The sequence below is a fragment of the Bemisia tabaci genome, chromosome 8 (genome assembly GCF_918797505.1).
Source record: "Bemisia tabaci chromosome 8, PGI_BMITA_v3".
Classification (NCBI taxonomy): Eukaryota; Metazoa; Arthropoda; class Insecta; order Hemiptera; family Aleyrodidae; genus Bemisia; species Bemisia tabaci.
In genome coordinates this window covers 7,644,215-7,656,559 of record NC_092800.1, presented here as the reverse complement: position 1 = coordinate 7,656,559, position 12,345 = coordinate 7,644,215, and the positions used below count along the sequence as shown (strand labels likewise).

General features: G+C 37.1%; 1 protein-coding gene across 1 annotated transcript in view; it reads left to right on the top strand.

Annotated features, from left to right (window-relative positions):
• Window positions 1–10,207, top strand: part of LOC109040905 (atrial natriuretic peptide-converting enzyme) — a 183,229-nt gene extending 173,022 nt beyond the window's left edge. Inside the window, 9 exon segments of the mRNA XM_072303708.1 lie at window positions 795–1,030; window positions 1,786–1,992; window positions 3,025–3,232; window positions 4,209–4,366; window positions 5,018–5,189; window positions 6,454–6,557; window positions 6,560–6,697; window positions 7,430–7,548; window positions 8,527–10,207. Coding sequence (XP_072159809.1) covers window positions 795–1,030; window positions 1,786–1,992; window positions 3,025–3,232; window positions 4,209–4,366; window positions 5,018–5,189; window positions 6,454–6,557; window positions 6,560–6,697; window positions 7,430–7,548; window positions 8,527–8,706 — 1,522 coding nt within the window. The 3' untranslated portion in view covers window positions 8,707–10,207.
• The last annotated feature ends 2,138 nt before the right edge of the window (window positions 10,208–12,345 follow it).

Genomic DNA, 12,345 nt, shown 5'->3' with positions numbered 1-12,345 from the left:
GAAAAGTGGTATCATGAAAACTATAGGCTGTGTGTTGTGCCGGCAAGACCGGCGCGACGTATGAGTGTTCGTATGTTTCTTCCGTTTTTCAAAACGCCTTCAAATACCGATGATACGCCGTAACACACCTAGGCTCAAATAGTGGTATCACGAATACAGTAGGTTGTGTGATGTAAAGCACAAGAGCGGCGTATAAGTGCTAGTGAGTTCATTCCGTTTTTCAAAGCGCCTTCAAATAACGATGATACACCGCAACACACCGGAGCTCGAATAATGGTATCACAGAAACTTGCTTGTATAAAATACTTTTTCTCTCCAGAGCAATTAGTTAGTTTAAGGTATACCATTTGAGGGGCTAGGGAGGACAAGGCGCATAAGTGCAGTTTTTGCTATTTCGAGGAAATACGTGTTTGAAGTTTGAAAAATACATGGATCCTTATGGTGGAGAGAAAGTTTAAACTGACATTCTGACGCCTAGAAATTGGAATTTGGGACCGAATTTTCACAGATACATTCACAATTCCACATTAAGACTAGTTTTATTTGAAATTATCAATACTTCATTTTTTTTTCAAAAACTGCACTTATGATCCTTGTCCTCCAAGTCCCTTGATTGATTTTTTCTCTCCTTGTGTGTGTAGGAGGGAATATAAAAGGTTCGCATATGAGTAAAATCGTTTCGAAGCCTGTTTAATTTTATAAAGTCTTGTAAAAAAAAGTTCCATTAGGTGGGATTCTTATTAAGATAATTTTTGAGTTTTATTTATCCTTGTTACTTTTTCTGCATTTATCAGGGAACTAGTCGACGGCGAGTGTTTCCAGAGGGCGTTCGAGTTCATCTGTCAGATTTTACAGCCCGCGTGCAAGAAAGGTCACGATGACGACGAGATGGTTCTTCCGTGTCAGCAGTTCTGTAGAGATTTTTTGGCCGGCTGTGGAGGACGTTTGATGCCGAAATTCCAACAATCTCTTAACTGTTCTCGGTTTCCTGAGTTCAGTCCAATCGGAGCTAGTTGCACCTCGAAACCAGGTTGGTCCACATTACAATACTGCACAATGTACTTTCAATTACCGTCAATCTCGAAAGTCTTTCGTGCATATTAATGTGACACTTATTCAATGATACTGCAGAATTCTACTCAAAAGCAAGTGCAGTGCAGCCAAAAAAAAACATGTTCTATATTTACAAAATACGAATGATTGCTCATGACAAAAATGACTATTTACTATCATTTGAAGTACGTTAAAATTTCGATGACGTTTTGACAATGTGGAAATTGATAAACCTTTGATTTTTTTTTCACCCAAGCTTTCAACAGAGTATCCATTTGACGACAATGATACAGATTTGACATTATTAATTTTAATTAATTTGTTCATTTAATCTATCAGGGGATAATTAGAGCCAGCTTCAATCATCGCCTCAGTGACAGATGACTATAAGTGATGGGGCTATGACTGCTAGATGCACTACTTAATCTCATAAATTTCGGCTGTTGAGTTACACGCGCTTTGAGAGATTAATTAATTAAACTTGCAAGATATGCTCATTAGCTGCTAGTATATAGCCATCATGAAAAGAAGATAAAGTGTTATTTATGTGTATCGATTGAATCTATCCAATGATACCGTTGATACATTGCCGAACCCATTCGTCTATCGTTAGCTCTGACGTTTACAATATTGAATTCACCAACATTTTTTTCCTATGATCCGTGTTGATGACATTGCAATCCCAGATCATAATTTTAATACCATTTGTCGTCCCTTTCCGGGTTCAAATAGGTTGTAACGTAGAGCTGGAATCTAAAGGGATGAGATCCCGGTTATGCGACGGCGTATTGGACTGTGGTGACATGACCGATGAGACGAACTGTCATTACTGCCCTCCTGGCTACATTCACTGTGGACACGGAAAGCATTGCATCCCACCAACTAACAGGTGTAACGCTATTCTAGACTGCCCCAATGGAAGCGACGAAAAAGCCTGCCGTAAGTTCCATAGCTTAATGTATCGCATCACCATGCCATGTAGTTCCATAGCCTAATGTATAGTACCTCAATGTATTAATGTATACCCACAAGCTAAAAATAGTGGAAAACAATTACGGTCAACGAATAAAAAGTAAAACTTCTTGTTGGAAAAATTCAAAAGCGTACTCAGCCTCTGTGTCACAAGATGTGAGGTCTTTTTGATTGAAACACGCTCAATTTCATAAGCGGCACAACGTGAACTTTGTAACACCAACTACGGTGTTAAAGGTTGCTGCCACTGAATGTGATTTTTTCTGTTCGTTCTGTGATGAATATTTCCATGGGGAACATGGCTTGTAAGCCTATTATCTGAATATTTGTTTGTTTTTTTGTTTTTTTTTGTGCTAAATTTGTGTAATTTCTAATAATTATCAACTTAAAAGAAAAGTTTTAATGAGAGAGACATGTGATGAGAAATTAATAGTGCGTCAACCACATGAAGGGTTTTGGCAGAATTGATATCATTATCGCGTCTGTACTTTTCAATCGCAATGCTCGAGAAGCATGTTCACGCCGAAAAAAACTCCTTCAAAACGACATGATACCACGGTTTGCTCAGGCGTTGATTAAATTGCTTACCTGCCTCACGTCAGGCTCTCTGCACGGTTTCAATTATACATAGGATCCTCAGTTTCTATATCATTCCATTTTTTTTTTTAAAAAAAAGGGGAAGACAAATTTTATCGCCAAAGAATTGTTCGAAAAAATTGCAACTTAATTTCAAATTTTGCGAATTTTCGGTTGATATTTCGCTACTTTCGGTGTTAGTTTCATTAGAAAAATAAATAAACAAACCAAGGGCAAAGATTTCCAACACGTCACAAAGCTGATCCACCCATTTTTTAGCTTCGGTCATTGATATTTCTACAGCAGCTAGTTTCATCCTAGAAGTTTCATTGGTATTGCAAGTATCACGGAATGCAAAACCGTGGTTTCATTCATATTTAAAACGTTATATTTGAGTAACCTAACGACTGTCTGTGTTTGTAGTGACGCTTGCTCCAGACGTCGCGGCTTTGGGAAACTTGCGATCTGCCCAACCTGCTTTGTACCATTCGGAAGGCTACGTGATATTTAATGAGCGGGGATTAATGGGAAAAATTTGCACAGCCAACCTCAATGCTACGATCCCACCGCAAGACGTTGATAGCACCCTACATACTATTGCAGCCTCCCTTTGCCATACTCTCTCTTACAAGTGAGTTGACCTATCCATTACTTAGACTAATTTTCTAAGCATGAACCAATTCTCACAGTGAATGACAAACTTTTGACTGAATCATCAGGACATAAATGGATGATGGATTGTCTTTATTCATAAACTTGATCATACATTACAAAATTGAAATGAAAAATAAAGTGGAGATTAACCATGTTCATCGAATGAAGAATGTTATTGGTCCGCGTTTAGCAGAAAGGAACCAAGCCACACTAGCTATGGTCAAATTTAACTGAACAACTTAAATTTTTACAAGAGAACGTTTGTGCGGATTTTTTTTTGAAATTTTTCAAGAAATTTGCTGTTTACCGTGCAAAAAATTCACTAAAAATCGCTAAAAAATATCCGCGCAACCGTCTTCATGTAAAAAATTAAATTGCCCGATTAAATTTGACAAAAGTTTATGTGACTTGGTTTCTTCCTGCGTAATGAGGTCTAAATGTCATCATTATTTTGAACGTGATTACATGATGCAGGTTCTTTTCATTCAATTTTAAGAAAACCAAAGACATTTAAATAATTGTTAGCAAAAACAAATTGCTAACTCATCATTTTTTTTGCAATTTTCAAGCTGCAATTTGTTTTAATTTTTAAACTGTTTCATTTGTTTTGTTATCAGGGCATTAAATATTGACCAGTTAAAAATAACCTTTACATTCTGATAATCTCTCTCCTGAAACAATAAACTCATCTTTATGTTCTCTATTCTCTTCCTTCAGTGTTTATAACTTCGAGATAAAGCAGACCAGATAATGCACAAAAACATGCATAAACATGCGTCACATTTTACGAGTCCTTATTTGAAGTACGAAAATAATTAGTAAGGTCCATTTGCGAGACTTGCACATGGAACTCATCCCATTCTTAAGAATGAACTCTTCATTCGAACTTAACCCAACAAGCTTATTCTAAAGTTTCTGCACTAAAAGAAAATCCAAATACCATATTTTTGCAGAAAAGTAGCAGATGTGCAGATAAAAGAAGACACAAGCAAGAATGGAAATTTGGGAGGACGCTACGTGCATATGGAAAATCCTCTGGCTCCAGAGATCACCTTCATTCCGGCTCCTTGTCCTTCAAAACAAGTGCTTTATGTCTCTTGCGATGAAATGGGTAAGCTTCATCACACATATTTATTTATTTATTTATTTATACGATTTGGTACATGAGCAAATGGTAAATGGCTATCATACAGGTCACACACACAATGAAAAGAATAATAAATAGAAAGCAATTAGAAGTGATGTTTACAGACCTAGGAACTCCTCCTCGGAGTAAGGTGAATTTGCTGTTGAAACGCTCCTAAGTGAGTTCATGAATGTAGCCACGTTTCCCAGCCTGAACAACTCCTTAACATTTTTTAGTAGTGCGTAGAAAAGTTGTGTTGCAGCAATTTTGACACTAACGTCGCTCATAACGTTGCTCTTTTGACGCATTCATTGTAAAAATTCAATTAAGAATAAAATAAAAATAAATGTGTTGCATTTAGCAACACTCATTTTTAATTGTTACATTTAGCCACACAGCATCGATAAGCTGTGGCTAAACGCAAAATTTTTGTTGCAGGGCGCCACGAGCCGTGGCGAAATGAGATGTAATCAATGACCATATTGCCTGTTGATGTCCACACCATTAATTCTTGCAGCATAGTATTTTCTCTTTTGTTATTACTCTCTCTACATTATTAATGTAGAGAAACTAAAATAGATGTGTACATTACAATTTTATTCCCATAATTTAAGGTTGGTTTTAACTGTTTTTCAGAATGCGGAACCCAAACTGCGAGAGAGCTGAATGGTGTGGACGGGCTTGGTAAGATGGCTGCTCCGGGTGACTGGCCGTGGCATGCAGCCCTGTTTCGCGAGAATGTGCATATCTGCGACGGCACCCTCGTTTCGCCTCAGTGGGTTCTCACGACTGTTTCTTGCTTCCAAGGGTACGTTATAGCCAATCAAATTAATATAAAACTTAAAGGAGAGAAAGAATTTTAAAATAATTTCTACACTTTGTAATCAGGATTCTGTAACATTAACGAGAGACGCGGGATAAGCCATTAACCCGAGAAAGCTGCCTAAACGTTTTATATTTGAATCATAGAGTACAAAAAGGCGTATAAGGAAATGTAGGAGCTGGCACTATTTTTAGGTATTTCCAGTCACTGATTTCCATGACTTCTGTGCGGTGCCAAATCACCATTTCGAAACGTTGTCGATTGTTTTCGATTGAAAAGCTCCATGAATAAAACGTATTAAAGTACCTTGGAAATCATTAAATTTGACACAAAATCACCTGCATACTTACAAAACTCACATTAAATTGGACCGAGTTTAACAGAAAGGAACCAAGCCACATCAGCTATTGCCAAGTTTAACTGGGCGATTAAACTTTTTACGAGAGAACGTTTGTTTGGATTTCTTTGAAAATTTTAAGGAATTTGCTTCCTACCATGGAAAATTTTCACTGAACTTTGCACCAAAATCCGCACAACTGTTTTCATGTAAAAAATTAAATTGCCCAATCAAATTTGGCAATAGCTGATGTGGCTTGGTTCCTTTCTGTTTAACGCGGTCCAATTGTCGTTCAATGCATGTACTTTTTCCATCAAATTAAATGAGAATAATCAATGCAGAGTGTGCAAAAATTCCAAAATCATGAGTTGGGAAACGCTGACTCCACAAGTTTGAATATTAGAGCCTAACACGGCAGAGCGGCGTACCGCTGCGCCAAACGCGCCTACGAACCTAACTGGGATACTTCACGCATTTCGCAATGCGTGAAGTATCCCCTTAGGTTTGTAGGCGCGTTGCGCGCTGGTCGGCCGCCCGCCGCGTCGCAGCGTGCCGCGGCGCCTCAAGCAACTATTTCACGACAGAGGTGTTGCACAGCATCATACGAAATTGAAGGCGCTCCAACATATCAAGAATGAAAGGCATCTCATAAGAGTCCGGAACTTTCCTCGCAAAATAAATCTAGTCACTACAGCACAAATAGAGAGCGATAGTCCAAAAACTCACTAAGTCCTAGCACCTAGCATCCATATTTAATAAATTTTAGCATAATTTTTTAATTTTATTTGAGAAAAAAGTGACTCGGTTCAGGCAGAAACATTCTTGATTATGCCGTCAATATATTGTGGAAAATATCATTTTAATAAGAGTAATAGTCCTCGTATCAATTATTCCCCGTGTTTTAAATCACAGTCAAAGCAAAGCTGAGTGGATAGCCCGACTGGGGAGTGTCCGTTTGCAGTCCACATCACCATGGCAACAGGAGCGTCACGTAATTGGAATGGTCAAATCTCCGGTAGAGGCAGCACTGTCGTTATGATCAAACTCAACAAACCAGTCATTTTCTCGGACTTCATTCGGCCCATTTGCCTACCACCCCGAAGTCTAGCTCCGCAAGAGCTAATCCACTGCCATACTCTTGGATGGGCCAAAAATCGTGAGTGCTTTGAAAATTACGTCTAAATTGTATGAAATTAATGAAATAAGACGTATCTACGTTGCGCGTTTAGAAGAAAGACCTGACTACAATATTACAAACCGGCAGTATACGTCATATGAGGACGCATATGACAATTAAAAAACCACGATGAATGAGAGGACTCTTATAACACACCCGATATAGGATCAAATTCAAAAGCCAATAAGGTGTTTAAATGCTTCTGTGAAAATGCCTTGTGGTTAAATGCCATTTGAAAAATGCTGCTTTACCTAGAGTCGATTAGAATTTATTTTTCATCATTTGACTTCATGCAATGAAGAACTGTTATTTCTAGCTGATTTAAGATACAGCATGGACCACCAATAGATACACCAAGATACAGCATGCCATCAGTTTCCCTGTGCAGATGGGTGCTTTCATGGATGAGCTAGAAACAGTAGTTCCCTATTTTAAAAAGTGATCCAAATGTGAACACTTAAAAACATTAGGAAAATGCATGTTGCCAACTTGTATATATGGACACATGCCTGTGTCAAACTATCATAACTAGCCATCAAAATATCAAGGTCAGGTGCTGTGATTGGCTTATTCGACGACTTGGACCAATCACAGCACTAGACCATGACCTTTTGATGGAGTATTTATGCAGTGTGACACAGGCTATTTAAACAAGACGATTATGTTATTATCACTTCTCCAATGTTGAATTTTGATACAATTTTTTTGCAGGCGAGTTTCTTGAGCGGATTGAAGTATCCGTTATCCAAATGGACCTGTGTGCAAACATTAGCATTACATCGGTGAATGGTGTGTGCACAGAGTCAGTCTACCAGCAAAATGACTGTAATGTAAGTATACGAAATCAATGCGGTTGTAATCGGTCGAATTTTCACTGATTCTTTTAAGATTTTTCCAATTTTTAGGCGTATTGTGAAGCTTCTGACTCAAAACACTTTTTCCGGCAAAATACTTGAAAAAAATAAGTATTAAAAAGAAAAGAAAAGGAAATAGAATAATATGCCGCTTTAACATTTAAAATGTCAAAAATGGGTCTCGTAATCCCTAGGTTCTGGTCAGACCGTCTACGCGCGTATGTTTGCATTCAGTTTGTAGGATGCACATTTAACCACCAAGGGATCAGTCAAGTCAGTATCTAGAGAACACTAGACACTTATTTGATATTGAGGATGCTATCTTATAGCACTTTAATTTTTTCGATGTTGAGAACATTATACTTTGAATACCAACACAAGAGGAGAAGACAAGGAACTAGTATCCATTTTGGGGAATAGTGACGGTGCTTAGCTTAAATTTTTGGGTCCAGTTGTTTTGTGAGGTATGTAAACTTGATTACAAGAGGAAAATTTGCCAAATATATTGACTTAAAATCACAATTTCGTTCCTCTCGAATATTTAATGAAAATTGCCTTTCCTCACTTTTCGCAAATCGCACCAAGATTTTTTTTTTTTTTTTTTTTTTTTTTGCGGCTTTCTCAATGTCTCCTCTTTTTATATCTAACAGCTATTCTATCAACAGTTGCTGTCAATCCAAAATGCATAAATAAGATTTGATTTGATAGCATCCGGACCGATTTTAGAAAATTGATTGTTTGAAAAGTTGTAAATTAGCGTGACGATTCCGACATTTAATGTTCTACGGTTGTTACTGTAACATCCTTCTCAGATAGCATTAACAACCTAAGTGGCCAGCGTATAGTTCATATCGATGTTTCAGAGTTGTCACGTAGATTTTCAACATCCTAGATGTTACTTTGTCAATTTTGTTTATTTTTCGTGTGCTATAATTTTTCTATTTTTGTGTGTAGGAAGAGGAGCTGGCCGGCAGTCCGATGATATGCATGCGACCAGAGGGTAAAAGCTGGGTTTTGGCCGGGATCAGCAATTGGCGAATAGCGTGCTCGCAGCCAGGAATGCAAAGACCACGGCTCTACGACAAGATCTCTTCGAATATTGACTGGATAGACAACACCATCAAACAAATCTGATCCGACGCTCAGAGGCCACTGATAAACTATAAGACTGAATAGCTGTGAAACTATTTTTGTACTCTGTTGTCCTGTCGACAAGAGTGACTAAGAACTAGAACTTTTACTTACCTTGAGAAGAAAACAATCACAAATTCTCGATGACCCTCATTTCCGAAGTAGCAGAGATCGCGATAAGTTGCGATTTGATTGGAGAGTGCATCGCGATTTAATCCATGTAGATTTATTGCAATATTATTCGATAAAAATTGTGATAAATTGAGATAAAATTGCGACAAGATCAAGAATTATCGCTCAAATATTGATCGTAGCGATTTTATCGCCAAAAAATCATGAAACAAATCGCAACTGAAATGCTACTTGGATTAGATGCATATTTTGTGTGTGTAAATATTCAATGCAATCACGAACTATCAGGGAGATCTAGAATCGATCGCATGATAGGAAGCAATGCATCGTTACTCTTGGTCGCTCTTAGATTTGACTTCATTGTAAAGCCCTTTGGTCGGAAAATATTCCTGAAATTCAATGATAGAATAGACTGTCATGTTAAACGAAATTGATTATTCCTGTTTCATATTTTCATCGATCTATTATTTTGATCGCATTAATGCAAACTTTCGCGAAATCAATGAATGAATAAAAGGGGCATGAATTTAGTTTCTCTAATTTTCGTCCGCGAAAGTTAAGACCTCACTTTTCTAAGTGAATACCTACTCTGAAACACCTATTCCTCGTTTCAAATGTAGATCCTAAAATCTGTGTTTTTTTTCAGTAGAATAATTGAAATCTGAATCTCTGACCACTATTAAAATCTCACATCCTCACAGACATTCGACTTTTACAAAACAAATTATGTTTCTGCAAGGCCCCTAGATTATTCACAAGACATTGGATGTGAAAAGTTTGTTTTAGAATTTGTGCATAGTTGTGATAAATTTTGAGCTAACTGTAACAATAATATCGAACGACTATAACCAAAGGACACAATCTTAGTTGAAATCTTGAATTGATAGTGTATAAATTGAACTAAGATTAGTGAGTCCGTCGATTATAAATTCTACATATTTGTTTCGATGTCAAGCTCAAAATGTTGTGTTATTTAAGATTTGTGTAAATTTGTAAATACTTTCCAAAAAATCATCGTTTACCTCATTATGAACTTTAAAGAGCAATTGAAACATTCCTTCATTTCCAGTGCGGTTAAGTCATTAGAAGTGTCGATACCTAACTCATATTTTTCTACGCGATTATTGAAATGTGGAATGTAACCATAAACTTAAATAAAAAGTAAAATCATCATACATTAAGACTCCCTGCCGCAGCCACCCCCCCCCCTCCCAGTCCATCTTGCATGGATGTACAACGATTAATGCCGCATACCTGAAACGAATTATTTCATTAGGTTGTTTACAATTTTGTACAAATGTCAAGGAATCGAAGATTTTATTTATAATTTATTTGACTTAAAGTGTAAATAAACCAACGTTTTATTTTTAAACGTTGTCATTTGTTGATTTTACCTGTTGTCATTTGCGACTGTTCGTAGCATTGGATTGCGTTTGCAATAAGGAGCCACTGTTTCTGGCCCTTTTCAGAAACAACATAAATGCCATTGGTTTTCCTATGCAGATATGTGCTTGTATGGGAGAGTCAGAGATAGTGGTTCCTTATTGCAAAATGTAATCCAATTGAGTCTAATCAGTGATCCTATATTAGTGTGCGGACATATTCGTGCCGTACGGTACGGATCTTCCCCATACCATCACGGATCGCGTGCGGACCAAAAGCTTACGGGGAATACACTTCCCTATCTTAACTGATCCGTACGCGTGACGTCACAGAGTGGCGAAACAGCCAATGGCAACAAGGAGTGCGGTAGAACGTACGGATTTGGGTAAGAAGGACACAAAAAGTCGGAGAGTCTGCAATATCTATACTCAATTTAAAGTAAAATTGTTTTAACGTTATTGAGTAAAATAATTTAGTTAATTAATTAAGTGAGAAATCACTCGTTTTCTCTGTGAGCTTATCTGAAGTTCTGTCCGAGCACCAAGTTTCCACGGCCAGTATTTTAAAAGAGGTATCCCCCTTCAGAAAACCCGGTGTAAAACGTCAACCGCTGCGGTGATGCATAAAATGGTCCCTTCAACCTTGATTTTATCCATATTTTAAATGGAGCAAAAAGTAGTGCAAATATGTGTTTCAATGATTGATGATCAAATTTGGAAGAGATCATTGTATCATGTGCGTGCACCCGTAGTAGATGACATAATGCACTATTATACTGGGGACGATAACTCCGTTTTGATGGATGTAGGTACCTACTAGGCATTTGGACGACTTTTAAATTTTCATTTGTCTGCACGAAGAAAAATGTCCTGAGGCTTCTAGGTTAAAGTCCGACTAATAAGTTTTTCGTCGTATTTCTTCTTAAAACAACCATATTTTTTTTGTTTGAATAAAATTCTGATTGCGGTAAAAATAATTCTACCGGGGTAGCGGGAACTCTGTTTGTTTTAGATGGAAGTCTGACAAGGAAATTTTAGTAACGAGTTCTCAATGTGCAGGATTTGGAGGTAAAAAAATTCCACGAGTTCAGCCAAGGATCTCTCGGGGGCATTTTCAACCCATTAGCCGTCTTTATGAAACTTAAGCGTGCTGATAGAAAATACACCAATGATTTTGAATAATACAAAAAAATAAGCAAAAAAGAATTTAAGTATTTCGTGATTACATTGTGTAGGTACATTTTTTTCTTTACAGAAGGTAACAGAATCCATCAATTAATTAATTACAGCCATTTTTGTATTTTCTTGACAACGGAGCACAGGTTAGTTATGGTGCATAGCAAAAAGTAAAAAAATAAAGGGTACTGCCTATGTATTTACAGATATCATCAGCTATCAATTATTTATCTGAGGAATTTAAAAGTAGGTTTTACATCGTGACTAATCTAACTTAGAAGGTCTTTTGATTTTTTCCCAAGGTGTATGTGACACTTCTACATAATCGGATACTTTTATGAAAATTTTACACTGCAAAAAGCCTCCATTTTCTCTGATCCTTTACAAGATACTGTAAAACGGGTGGGTTTGCATTGTGGGTTCAGAGAGGATCTACAAGAGGGCTATATTCAGTAACAGTACTGGTTTTTAAAATTAAAAAAAGAGCTTTTTCTTTACATGCTTAGACGGAATCAAGAAATGGAAGAAGTTTTACAGTGTGCCATTTTCAGTTCGTATTAGTGATTCAAAATGAAAGGTATTATCAAAACTGCGCAGCATTTAAACTGAAACTCAATATCAATACAGGACAGAATGCTAGACGGCAGATCCGTTTTTCCATCCCAATAAGAGACAGAACATTTACGATGCTAGCTAGTATTAAAAAAAATAAAATGGATGCTGGCAAGGAGGTTACTAACCTAAGAAGTAATGATTGCACGCACTTTGAAGTTTCAAAATTCTGAAAATAAGTGAAATTAAACTCTGAACTAACCTGAGTAAGGGACAATAGCATGACCAAATAAAGTGATAGAGGGGAAAAGTGCTATAAAACTTACGTTTTGAGTAAACAAAAATGTTCATGTTAATGCCACCTCTCTTTGGCAGCACATTCAACGGACTCGTGCAGAAA